The following is a 14,113-nucleotide window of genomic DNA, read 5'->3' on the forward strand; positions in this document are numbered from 1 at the left end:
TTTACACCCCCTCAAATGAAATCCGAATGGCAAAGTTCTAGAATGCTCCATGAAATATGGAATGTTATTACATTGGTGATACGTTCTTACCCTACCTAGAATCTACACAGTAAAGCTAGTGTAAATGTTATGCCTCTTGTTCTTAAGGGTACCGTCACACAGTGCAATTTTCATCGCTACGACGGTACGATCCGTGACGCTCCAGCGTCGTAGACTGCTGTCACACTTTGCAATCTACGACGCTGGAGCGATAATTTCATGACGTATGTGTGATGTAGAAGCCGTTGGTTACTATGCGCACATCGTATACGATATATGTTACACCATGCAATCATGCCGCCACAGCGGGACACTAGACGACGAAAGAAAGTTTCAAACGATCTGCTACGACGTACGATTCTCAGCGGGGTCCCTGATCGCAGGAGCGTGTCAGACACTGCGATCTCGTAACTATATCGCTCGAACGTCACGAATCGTGCCGTCGTAGCGATCAAAATTGCACTGTGTGACGGTACCCTTAGTCCAACACCTATTAGATTTGGCATCACTTTTGACTAACAGGAGATAACTGCCCTTTGCTAGACCTAGCCTAAGCATGTTTAGGCTATTGCCTAGACACAAGTGCATCAGTCAGTAAATCAGATAAGAGCCCCTTCTTGTGGATACTGCATGGAGCCTAAGCATTAGGGCTCATACTCACTTGCGCGAGACTGATGAGTCTCGCACGGCAATACCCGGCGCTGCTGCCAGCACTCAGATCGGAGCGTGCGGCTGCATAGCAAAACATGCAGCCGCATGCTCTGCTCCTCTGTGCCAGTTGCAGTGCCGGGTATTGCCGTGCGAGACTCATACGAGTCTCGCGCAAGCGAGTATGAGCCCTTAGATGAATGCTGGTCAAACTGCTAATATCTTCTGGGGGAAGGGGTGGTATCTCCACTCACCACCCGCCTCAAAAGTCAGGGCAAAATAGGATTGGGCATGTTGGATTCCACCATCCTTCATTTTGTTCTCGGAGCAGGAAGCTACTTAAAATTCTGGTGAGCATGTATACATGTATGGGAATAGGTGTATGATTGCGTGTGTTGTCAAGAGGAACAGCTATCACCTAAACAAGCTTCAGAAAACAGCGATCTAAGGTGTTGACAGATCACTTTGTCATTTGGCAGCTTGGCAGTCCTGGAGGCCAAGATCACATCCCAGGGGAAATAAAATGAAGGACAAATCCTGGTAGGTGGCTTTCCTAACCAGTGTATACAGGGTTTTCCCTACTACAGCTCAGATACACCCTCCTAAATTATTGGGCCCTTGCAGCCGAGACACCCCCAAAAAACTGAGACCTACAGCACATGTAAGCACCACTGCCTTTACTATAATGCTCTCAGTCACCCGACAGTGAACTTGAAGGGAGTTTTGCTGAAGTTGCTTGCAGAGCAGGTTGCCGAGGGAGTCACAGTGCAGAAGACCTGCTGTTGTGTGATATGTTGTCACACAAAATGGGAACTTCTTTTTAAAGTAATTTAGGATCGTTCCAAGCATAGGTACAAATTGATCCCATATATATCAAAGAGCATTTATAACCAGCGTGTCTATATATGCACACATTCATGTATAGATGGAATACCGTATATATTCTGTGAGCGGCCACGTTTCTACGTCTACCAGCTTGCTCAAGTCTGCAGACAGAAGTCCTTTACTTTTTACTGCTCTGTGGGTGTGGAGGGGAAGGAGTAATGACGGCCTTCCATTTTCAGGATCTCTTTTGAAAAAAGGTTTGTAGCATTTTTTTTTATGTAAAAGGAAGTTTCAGTTAAACACTGAATTCAAGTTGATGTTACCAGGCTTGGACTGGCCACATGAGAATCCTCCGATGGGCCCCATGCAAGAGTGGGCCACCACCCTCTTATATGAGCAGTACTTTGTACTTTATACATGAATCACTATGTACAGACACAGGTGGCATCTTATTCATTTAACCCACCAAGTTCATCTTTATATAAATTGGTGATTGAGGATGTCATTTGTACGTAGTTGAAAAGTGGGGCCCTGGAGTTGGGTCTAGTGGGCTGAACTGTTCGTCTGACAACTACCTTCTCTGACTTTCCCCATACACATTTGGCTCTACACATTGCATGTAATTACTATGGTTCAAGAGCAATAAGCCAATGCTAGGCAACAGCTTATCCTCTGAACAACGGATTAGGAGGCACAGTGGAAGACCACATCAAGCCAACCTCCTTTACATTGGCCATCCGGCAGATTTTGGCATACACCTAAAATGGTTGGCCAGCTTCACCAAAATCAGCGCCCATACAGCTTTGGTTTAAGGTGTATGAATATGTAAACATTTTTCAGTTTGACAACCTACCCATGATCTAAGGGAAGAGTATGTCAGTATGAGACTATTTCTTTGAAACAAGTGGCCAATATAAGAGATTATTATCTAAAATCAAGCAATGAAACTCATGTAAAAATTAACGCTAGTTTACATTTCAGGACAAACAATGCAGGCAATCACAGGATTTCAATCTATAGCTGCACAGTTAAGAACTTACAGCTCGGCTGTCAACATTCACAAAGGCATTTACACCCCAAATGTTGCAGAAAGTTTGTGACTTGTGATTTTTCATCATTCCAGTCATCAAGTGGGCAGAGCTAAAGCCCCTCCCTGCAATTTCAGTAAGAGTTAACGGAGTAAGTTATGCCAGTCCCCGAGATATGTCCAATTTATTAAGTGGCGTACTCCTGATCCAGGACTTTCTCTTCATATCTAAAATCGGGGACAGTGGCGTCAGTGCTGATTGGGCACCAGCGTCATGTGCCAACACCGCACAAGAGTGACTGCTGACACTGTGGGAACAGCGCTGGCATAGGAGGAGTGTAAGGATTTTTTTGTTTGCTTTTTTTTTTTTTTTTAATTGGGGGCAAGCATGACAAGAAGTTGCCCAAGTAGTGGATAACTTCTTAAATGAATAAACGCAAAGTATTTTATGTATGTAGGGTCTCCTAATATGGCTCATTTCAGTACCATCCTTTGGCAATAGCATCTGTTAAGGAATCTTTTTGAGAGTGAATGGGCAGAATAGAGCGCAGATTTGAAGTGTGCTTTTGTTTTAAGAATAGTTCTAAGGTGGGTTTCACATTAGCGTTTTGAGAAGCTGCAGACTTCCTCCGTGAAGCCCTGCCCTCGGCCACACCTCCACCGCTAGCTCTGCCTACTTCTGCATGTGGCCTGTGTACCCATCTTTAACATTAGGTCCGCAGGTCGTGCCGCTGTATGCGGATGCTTCCGCATGCGTCATTTTGACGATGCAGCGGCCAGCGTAGGACGCAGCTTGTAGCAATTTTTTTTTCTCCGCATCGTCAAAACGATGCATGCGGAAGCATCCGCATACAGCGGCACGGCCTGCGTACCTAATGTTAAAGATGGGTACGCAGGCCGCATGCAGAAGTAGGCGGAGCTAGAGGCCGGGGCTTCACGGAGGAAGTCCACAGCTCCTCAAAACGCAAGTGTGAAACTAGCCTTAGAATTCTAGATAAGTAAAGTTATCTTTTTATGCAGTTTGGGAAAATGTCTACAGGTTCTTTTTTTTTCCTGAAAAGCTCTTCATGAATTGCCCAATTAACTTCAGTTTGACAGAAACTTGAATATTCGTTTCCAGTCTGTAGCTTTCCAAGTGAAGTTCTAGTATTGAAGAGACGTTGCTGGCACATTGTGTTCAGTGGAAGCCGTGAAAAACATCCAGTAGAGCACTTGTGAATATGGATTCAAGGGCAGGTATGGCCTCTTAAATCTCCAATGCCTACATGTAGACACATTAGAACCTGAATCTTGATGTTGTATGATATTAAAGGGCATTGTCAGTAGGCTCAAATCTCCCAAGCAGTCTATATGGGTATTTAGGTCACAGAAAGTTGACTAAAATAAGACCTTGGATTGCAGATTTCGCGTTATTCCAGAGAATTCCACATTGTTCTTAATACATAAATTAGCTGTTAAGATCTATGGGCTGGACATAGATCTCCCCAAGAGTCGGTCTCTGGAGCTTATTTTACATTAAAGGGGATGTTACCAGTGAGATATGTGAAAGACGTCTCACACTGGTAAAGCCCCATTCCATTCAAAACAAGCTCTGGAGGCAGATTCTCAGGTAGATCAGTGTCCGGCTCATAGATCTGAACTCATTTCCACATTAGCAAAAACAGCTTTCTTGGGAATTGGATCACATATCAAAAGTATCATTTTATTCAGTTTCCCCATTACCTGGCATGCCCATTTAAAAGGCTTAGGAGGGTCGATCCTACTGTCAGATTCCCTTTAAGACTTCTGCACACCACCCAGCTAAATAGAATGACATCAGTCCACCCCTCCTACTTTAAATGCAGTTAAGTAAAACACAAACTGTTTAAAAAAAAAAAACAAACTCAGCACACCAAGAATTCATGCTTGTGTAAAAAAAAACGAAATTTAAAAAATTATCTGATGGACATCAAATCATTGGAAAGGAGCATCATACAGTAACTGCCCAATATAAGTGGGGGTTTAGTAAATATTTGTGCCCATCTCTGGTCAAGGTGTTGTAGAGCACTAATGGGTGGCAAAAACACGTTGAATTTTTATGGAGGTCATGATGCTTTTCTTTAGATACTTTTAAATGTAGAGATTTAAAGGTGCATTCCTAGGAACGCTCGTTTTGAATAACTGTCAAGTGAAATGATCGTTTTAGTTTGCACAAAAGATTGTTGCTGTAAACAGGACTGGCGCTGCCAAGAACAGTGGCAGCCCATGTGCACTGAACAGCCATTACTGATAATTCAGTGCGCATCTGAAAAAGGTTCAACCTTAGTAAAGAGGCTATTAAACAGCCATACATATGTTGCCAACTGGCGGTTTAGCTCTGGTCATTGACAGTGTAAATTGACCCTTACACATATTTCAAGCCATGCGATTCAAAGATTCCTTTTTGAAACACATGGTCTGCAGTGTGAAAAAAAAAAAGTGTTTTTTTTTTTTTTTAAATACTGGGAAAAAAAAAAAAACAACAAATGGAGGAGGTCTGTGGGAGCAAAGCGCCATATTAAGAGCACTCAAGGTTTAAATGACACAAAGCAACTATGCACCATTTGTCTGTTTCAATACAAACTTTAAAAGTGGCTGTCCTGTGATAAGTCTTAGGTTGGTAGGGGTCGTGGGCACTTTTATCTCGGTTTGTATGGAGCATAGTGCCTGATCTCAACATTCCTGACTACTGCTCTACTCATTCCCTATGGGGCTTCCAAATTTTTCCCTCAGTCCCATAAAGAAAGAATGGTGGTGGTCTGGCATGCAAACGGCCACCATTCGAAAAGGGGATAAGAAGTACCACATTTTGCCAAATCAGTGAGGGTCTCACAGTCGCACCCCGACAAGTCTTTAAGAAGCTCACCTATCCACTGAATAGATGATAACTAGTCTTCACTAGTCAATCTCTTTAAAGTAACATCTTGCCTAGTTAAAGGGAACCTGGCAGCAGGATTGTGCTCAGTAACCTACAGACACTGGCAGGTCAGCGCCGTTATACTGATTAAAATGATACCTGGGTGATGAAGTCAGTCTTGTGGTTGTTTATCCCTTAAAGACCACCGATACGCGTTTTAACGGTGGCAGTTAAGGGTAGTTAAACCACAGCGCTGTTAATAAGCGGCGCTATGGAAAAAGTGTATAGTGCTCCCCAGAGTTGGAATTTCTCCAGGTTATCGGCTAACGGGGGGCCGAGACCCCAGAGAACATGATTCGGGCAGGGTTTTACTGCCCTTGGTGTTGCGACTGCTGTTATTAGGGCTTGTTTTCACTTGCAAGGAACACGTCCGTGTCTCGCATGTGGAAACGAAGCTCTGGCGCCGGCACTGTGGAGCGGAGCGTGCGGCCGCATAGCAACACATGCAGCCGCACGCTCCGCTCCGGAGTGCTGGCACCAGAGCTTCGTTTCCACATGCGAGACACGGACGTGTTCCTCGCAAGTGAAAACAAGCCCTTAATGGTATAACAGCACCAGCAAAAATAAGTACGATTTTCCATTTAATTTCTCTCCCCTCTGATGAGAAATAGGGTCCCCCGATCACACCCCCTCCCCGGTAACTGTGGTTTCCCTGCATGCCTCCGTGAAGTCCCCCGGGCCGCCATCGTCTTCTTCTGGGAGAAAATGGCAGTCGCATGCGCAATGCGCCCTCCAAATTCTGCTGGCTAGCACCCGGCAACAATAGGAAAATGTAGAGAAAAATAAATGAAATAAAAAAAATAAATACATTCATTTCCATTAGGGTTATAGTTGGTCTAGAATTGGGATTAGGAGTGTGTTGGGGTTAGGGTTGGAGTTAGAATTGGGGGTTTTCCACTGTTTAGGTAAATCAGGGGGTCTCCAAATGCGACATGGCGCCACCCTTGATTCCAGCCAATTTTGTGTTTAAGAAGTCAAATGGTGCTCCCTCCCTTCTGAGCCCTGCCATGCGCCCAAACAGTGGCTTTCCACGACATACGGGTTATCAGCGTACTCAGGAGAAATTGCACAACAAATTGGGTCCATTTTCTCATGATACCCTTGTGAAAATAAAAAAAATTGGTACCAAAGTAATTGTGAAAAAAGTAAAAAAAAAAAAAAAATTCATTTTTTTCCTTCCTCATTGCTTTAGTTCTTGTGAAGCACCTGAAGGGTTAATAAACTTCTTGAATGTGGTTTTGTGCACCTTGAGGGGTGCAGTTTTTGAATAGTGTCACTTTTGGGTATTTTCTATTGACCCCCCAAAGTCACTTCAAATGTGATGTGGTCCTTTAAAAAAAATAAAATACATTTAAAAAAATATATATGGTTTGTAAAATTTGAAAATTTGTTGGAAAAAATGATAAGTCGCTGGTCCACTTCTGACCCTTATAAACTTCCTAACAAAAAAAAATAATTGTGTTACCAAAATTGTGCTGATGTAAAGTAGACATGTGGGAAATGTTATTTCCTATTTTGTGTGACATCTCTGATTTAAAGGCATAAAAATTCAAAGTTTGAAAATTGCTACATTTTCAAAGTTTTCTGTTCTTTTTTCCAAATAAACGCAAGTCATATTGAAGAAATTTTACCACTAACATGAAGTACAATATGTCACGAAAAAAAACCAGTCTCAGGATAACCGGGATCCGTTGAAACATTCTAGAGTTATAACCACAAAGGGACAGTGGTCAGAATTTTAAACATTGGCCTGGTCACAGCAAATTGGCTCTGTCACTAAGGGGTTAATCTTTATTTCCAGATTTGAGTTAATGATATGCTCGTGATCTGGGGAGGTGTGTGTGTGTGTGTTCTGCTTAGATATTCATCTGTATGGGTTCCGACAGGTCATTGATCCCCAAGTGACGTACGTGTGTGCATTGTTCATTATGTAAATTTAAAAAAAAAAAAAAAAAAAATCCTCCTCCAAGATGGCACAGTAGCAGCTATTGGAGGGGGGAATTTAAAGGGACACTGTCACCTGAATTTGGAGGGAACAATCTTCAGCCATAGGGGCGGGGATTTCGGGTGTTTGATTCACCTTTTCCTTACTCGCTGGCTGCATGCTGGCTGCAATATTGGATTGAAGTTTATTCTCTGTCCTCCGTAGTACATCCCTGCACAAGGCAATCTTGCCTTGCGCAGGCATGTACTATGTAGGACAGAGCATGAACTTCAATCCAATATTGCAGCCAGCGGGTAAGGAAAGGGTGAATCAAACACCCGAAAACCCCGCCTCTATGGCTGAAGATTGTTCCCTCCAAATTCAGGTGACAGTGTCCCTTTAAGGATAACATCACAAATTAGTTAAACACATACATGCAGAATGTTTTTTTTTTTTTTTTTAACTATGAGGTGCATCTCAATTATAATATCAAAAAGTTAATGTATTTCAGTTCTTCAATACAAAAAGTGAAACTCATTATATAGAGTCATTACAAAGAGAGGGATCTATTTCAAGTGTTTATTTCTGTCAATGTTGAGGATTATGGCTTACAGCCAATGTAAATCCAAAAGTCATTATCTTGGGAAATTAGAATACTTTATAACATTAGCTTGAAAAAATTATATTCAAATCCAAAATATTGGCCTACTGAAATGTATGTTCAGTAAATACACTCAATACTTGGTCGGGGCTCCTTTGGCATCAATTACTGCATCATTGCAGCGTGGCATGGAGGAGATCAGCCTGTGGCACTGCTGAGGTGTTATGGAAGCCTAGGTTGCTTTCATAGCAGTCTTCAGTTGGTCTTTGATGGGTCTGGTGTCTCATCTTCCTGTTGACAATACCCCATAGATTCTCTATGGGGTTAAGGTCAGGCGAGTTTGCTGGCCAATCAAGCAGAATGATACTGCTGTTTTAAAACCAGGTATTGGTACTTTTGGCAGTGTGGGCAGGTGCCACGTCCTGCTGGAGAATGAAATTTCCATCTACAAAAAGCTTGCCGGCAGAGGGAAGCATGAAGTGCTCTAAAATTTTCTGGTAGACGGCTGCGATGACTTTGGTCTTGATAAAACACAGTGGACCTACATCGGCAGACGACATGGCTCCCCAAACCATCACCGATTATGGAAACTTCACGCTAGACCTCCAGCAGCTTGGATTCTGTGCCTCTCCTCTCTTCCTCCAGACTCTGGGACCTTGATTTCCAAGGTCTAGTGTGAAGTATCCACAATCAATGATTGTTTGGGGAGCCATGTCATCTCCTGGTGTAGGTCCACTGTGTTTAATCAAGACAGAAGTCATCACAGCCGTCTACCAGGAAATTTTAGAGCACTTCATGCTTCCCTCTGCTGACCAGCTTTTTGGAGATGGACATTTCATTCTCCAGCAGGACTTGGCACCTGTCTACACTGCCGAAAGTTTAAATACCTGGTTTAAAAACAACAGTATCGCTGTGCTTGATTGGCCAGCAAACTCACCTGACCTTAACCCCATAGAGAATCTATGGAGTATTGTCAAGAGGAAGATGAGTGACACCAGACCCAACATTGCAGACGAGCTGAATGCAGCCATCAAAGAAACCTGGTCTTCTATAACTCCTCAGCTGTGCCACAGGCTGACAGTCTCCATGCCACACCGCATTGAAAGGAGCCCTGACCAAATATTGAGTGCATTTGCTGAATATAAATTTCAGTAGACCAACATGTCGGTTTTTAAGTTCATTTTTTCAAGCTGGTGTTATATAAAAGTATTCTAATTTACTGAGATAATGACTTGGGTTTTCATTGGCTGTAAGCCATAATCATCAACATTAACAGAAAAAAAAAAAAACACTTGAAATGGATCACTCTGTTTTTGTAATGATTATATAATATACGAGATTCACTTTTTGTGTTGAAGAATTGAAATAAATTAACTTTGTGATATTAGAATTTTGTGAGAAGCACCTGTATATTTATATTATATTCATTATGTAAAGTAGGGGTCAGGTCAGTGAGGGATCAGTGACCCGTCAGAAGCCATACAGATGAATATGTAATCAGAGCACCACATGCAGCCCCCCACCAAAGGCCGCCCAGGAACACGAGAATCTCATTAACTAAAAGCTGAAAATAAAAGATTAAACAACCACAAGACGAATTTCATCACCCACGGTATCATTTAAATCAGTATAACGGTGCCGACCGGACACTGCACAATCCCGCTGACAGGTTCCCTTTAAAAGAATAAATACTCACACTGCTGAAAAAAAATGTCACAGAAAAAAGTGGCATTTTTACAAAAACAAACGTATGAAATCGGCCATAAGGTGATTTCAATGGCATTAAAGTGGTAAGGCAAATGTGTATTAGAGCTATTAGTTTTCCTGTCTGAAAGATTTTAAAAAAGATAAAAAAATATAAAAATAAAAAAATAAAAAAAAAAGCATAGAAGCTGCATGCAATGGCTCCACCCAACTATAATGCAGGTTTTGTTTGTATAACAGAGAATATGTCACATTCTAGATTTAAGTTATTTGCATGGCTATATCCTGTGATAACATAGCAGCTTAACCTTCCTGTGAGACAGAAGGGTATAACATGTATTTACTCTAGTAATTTTTGTACGTGGTTTCTAGTATCTATAAGATAAGTGCACAGATATCAGTTCATTTTAATTCATGGTCAGCATAAATAATGTGTATATCAGCTTATTATTATTTGGACAAAAGTAAGTGGACACTTTTTAATATGTCTTATGTGAATTGAGAACGACAAGCTACATATTCACAGATACACATGCTCTTGAGAAAGCCACTATTGTCAGGTCATGATATATATTTGTGGTCAAAGTGTAGACTTCACAGCTTCCAAAGTCATAATATTCAAACCTTAATAAAGTAACCAGATAAAAGTGCATTTTTTCCTGTATGAAAATATATTTGTTTTAAAATCTCGGCATGTATGGAGCTCCAACATTACAGGATTTGTACTTAAGTGTTACAATACATTCTAATTTCTATATAGAATATTGTAAGTACATTTGTAAATTCTCATAGGCAAGTGTTATTCTAGCCACAATCTTAGGTTGTGCCCAAATAAGTATGTAGTTTACACCATTTATGTACACAGCAGGCTATCCTTACAAAAATGTTATGTTGAGAGGAGCCATTGATGTTTGCATTATATTTAGGTCCCCCACATTAGCACACAGTGAAAGGTATGAGGCTTTTATATAAAGAAGAAAGAAGCAAGACAAAATATGGTAAAAAAAAAAAAAAAAGCAAAGTTTACATCTGTTTAACACACTGGCTTTCAAACAAATCTAAGGAGAAAATTGAGGCTCAAGAAAAAGGTAAAACATTCAATTTCACTTGTACTACGGATCCTGCGCATCATATTAACCAGGGGGCTATTTTTTTTTAGCCATAAGTGGTTTCTATCTTTTAATTTTTTTATAAAAAGGTACAGAATTATGCCAATATACCATGATAGAAGTAGATCTCAAATTAAGCCAGTTGTTTAAACAGAGGTAAGTGGAACTAAAAGTAAGCCAGAAATGTGCAAAAGTAAAAGAAAAAAAAAAATTAAGGTGTGAGGGTAGGATGTGAGTTTTATTAAGCGAGCAAAGAGGGTAAGAACATAAGCAAAGAAAACATAGAAAGGGGAATTTACATTGAGGTCATGTCATTGAGAGCGTGATCCAGTTCTTCACTGATGGCTTTGTACTTCAGTTTCTGGGCATACAGTTCATCTGCTCAAAGTGAAGTTTAGGGAGAGATTGAAGGGGGAAGACACAAAAGGAAAGGATGGAAAGTGAAAAAGACAAGAAATTGTGGTGGGAGGAGGACAAGAGGGAAACAAAATAGGAACAGGAAAGATGAATAAAAGGTACGGTGAGAAGGGAGTCCAGTGTTCGTAAGCACCATCCAGGTACAGGATGAAGAAGCAGACAGCGTGGTGGAGAAGCAGTGAAGAGCCCGGCATGGAAATACAAATTATGCATAAATAAAAAGAAGAAAAAGAAAGACAGATTAGAAGAAAAAAAAAAAGCAACAGAAAAGACAAAACAACCTCCAGGATATTTTTTATAGGACTAAAAAAAGAATTTGGACATTTTAAAACATTTCCACATTTCGATAAAACAAGAGAAAGAAAAATCATACCTTCTAAGTCATCAATGGACTTTTCCAACTTGGCTACTGTCCTCTCAGCAAACTCAGCACGTGTCTCAGCCTGAAGAACAAAAAAAAAAAAAAAAAAACGAACATGAGTGTCCAACTAGTGTATCCAGTCTCCTAGCGGCACACAGCACCAATAGACCATGACAGACAAAACAGCAGAACTTGCCTCCTTCAGCTTGTCTGTAAGAACCTTGATTTCCTCCTCATATTTGTCCTCTTTCTGGGAGTACTGTAAGGGGAAACAAACATGTTTAGCAGCCGGATCAATAAGATGAGGCAAACTGGATTCAGGGATTATTAAAAGCACCAAGGACAACATACACACTCTTAGGACTAACACTCCGCACCATTAAGACAAATGGGTCTACATTAAGTTTTTGTCCATCAAAGTTCTACATTATTTTCTTTTATGGGCAAAGAATACCTGTAAGAAATATTATCCCTAGGGAGATCATACAGACTTAGAATAAATGTGGTCATGAAGCCATGTTCTAAAACACCATGAACTGCTCAAAAAAATAAGGGGAACACTTAAACAACAGAATATAACTCCAAGTAAATCAAACTTCTGTGAAATCAAACTGTCTACTTAAGAAGCAACACTGTTTGACAATCAATTTCACATGCGGTTGTGCAAATGGAATAGACAACAGATGGAAATTATTGGCAATCAAGACACTCAAAGGAGTGGTTCTGCAGGTTGTGACCACAGACCACATCTCAGTACCAATGCTTTCTGGCTGATGTTTTGGTCACTTTAGAATGTTGGTTGTGCTTTCACACTCATGGTAGCATGAGACAGGCTCTACAACCCACCCAAGTGGCTCAGGTAGTGCAGCTCATCCAGGATGGCACATCAATGTGAGCTGTGGCAAGAAGGTTTGCTGCGTGTCAGTGTAGTGTCCAGAGGCTGGAGGTGCTACCAGGAGACAGGCCAGTACACCAGGAGATGTGGAGGGGGACGTAGGAGTGCAACAACCCAGCAGCAGGACCGCTACCTCAGCATTTGTGCAAGGAGGAACAGGAGGAGCACTGCCAGAGCCCTGCAAAATGACCTCCAGCAGGCCACAAATGTGCATGTGACTGCACAAATGGTTAGAAACCGACTCCATGAGGATGGCCTGAGTGCCCGACGTCCACAGATGGGGGTTGTGCTCACAGCCCAACACCGTGCAGGACGCTTGGCATTTGCCACAGAACACCAGAATTGGCAAATTCGCCACTGGCGCCCTGTGCTCTTCACAGATGAAAGCAGGTTCACACTGAACACGTGAGACTTGACAGTCTGGAGACGCCGTGGAGAGCGATCTGCTGCCTGCAACATCCTTCAGCATGACCGGTTTGGCAGTGGGTCAGTAATGGTGTGGGGTGGCATTTCATTGGAGGGCCGCACAGCCCTCCATGTGCTTGCCAGAGAAGCCTGACTGCCATTAGGTACCGAGATGACATCCTCAAACCCCTTCTGAGACCATATGCTGGTGCGGTTGGCCCTGGGTTCCTCCTAATGCAGGACAATGCCAGATTACATGTGGCTGGAGTGTGTCTGCAGTTCCTGCAAGATGAAGGCATTGAAGCTATGGACTTGGCCCGCCCGTTCCCCAGATCAGAATCCGATAGAGCACATCTGGGACATCATGTCTCGCACCATCCACCAACGTCACGTTGCATCACAGACTGTCCAGGAGATGGCGGATGCTTTAGTCCAGGTCTGGTAGAAGATCCCTCAGGAGACCATCCGCCACCTCATCAGGAGCATGGCCAGGCATTGTATGGAGGTCATACAGGCACGTGGAGGCACACACACTACTGAGCATCATTGCCACTGAAGCTGGACCAGCCAGTAATTTGATTTTCCACTTTGATTTTAAGTATCGTTCCAAATCCAGGCCTCCATTGGTTAATAAATTTGATTTCCACTGACTTTTGCATGATTTTGTTGTCAGCACATTCAACATTGTACAGAACAAAGTATTCAATGAGAATATTTCATTCATTCAGATCTAGGATAAGTTATTTGAGTGTTCCCTTTATTTTTTTGAGAATATGATCTCTCTCTCTCTCTATACAGTCATTCATCAAACTGTTGTCCTCCAAGACAACTGACTATTCTGCTTCTGTCTGAAAACTAAATATACTTTGCTTAATAATTTGCATCTCTGGCTTCTCTAAACAAAATGTTTTTACTGGCAGGTAAAGAATTAAGGAGGGACCAATGTGTGTAGACTGTGCTATCTACAAACAATCTGAGTGGCATGGATTTGGTTATGTTCTAGCAACAGAACATTCACGTCTGACGTGACAGCGGCAACATGGTGGGTCCACAGATCCATCTTTAAAGTGTGCAGGTCACCACACTTTCCGCTTCGGTCAGAATATATATTGCCGTCCTACCTTTTCTGCCTGGGCCTCCAGAGATTTCAGGTTGTTGGTGACAGTTTTCAACTCCTCCTCAAGCTCCGCACATTTGCTATTTGCATGGGTGAGGTGACAGGC

At 42.1% G+C, this 14,113-nt stretch overlaps 1 protein-coding gene across 14 annotated transcripts in view; it reads right to left on the reverse strand.

Moving 5' to 3' along the window:
* The window catches only part of TPM1 (tropomyosin 1), a 57,526-nt gene that overhangs the window by 13,102 nt on the left and 30,311 nt on the right, over positions 1 to 14,113 (reverse strand). For 3 of the 14 annotated variants that reach the window (XM_069765590.1, XM_069765589.1, XM_069765584.1), the window contains 4 exons: positions 14,012 to 14,087; positions 11,787 to 11,849; positions 11,603 to 11,672; positions 11,112 to 11,190 (listed from right to left, as the gene is read on the reverse strand). In XM_069765590.1, the coding sequence (XP_069621691.1) occupies positions 11,112 to 11,190; positions 11,603 to 11,672; positions 11,787 to 11,849; positions 14,012 to 14,087 (288 nt within the window). Of the gene's footprint in view, positions 1 to 11,031; positions 11,191 to 11,602; positions 11,673 to 11,786; positions 11,850 to 14,011; positions 14,088 to 14,113 lie in introns of those variants that run through there. The other 11 variants (XM_069765587.1, XM_069765588.1, XM_069765583.1 and 8 more) reach the window with 5 other exon arrangements.

Source organism: Ranitomeya imitator, chromosome 4, assembly GCF_032444005.1.
Source record: "Ranitomeya imitator isolate aRanImi1 chromosome 4, aRanImi1.pri, whole genome shotgun sequence".
Lineage (NCBI taxonomy): Eukaryota > Metazoa > Chordata > Amphibia > Anura > Dendrobatidae > Ranitomeya > Ranitomeya imitator.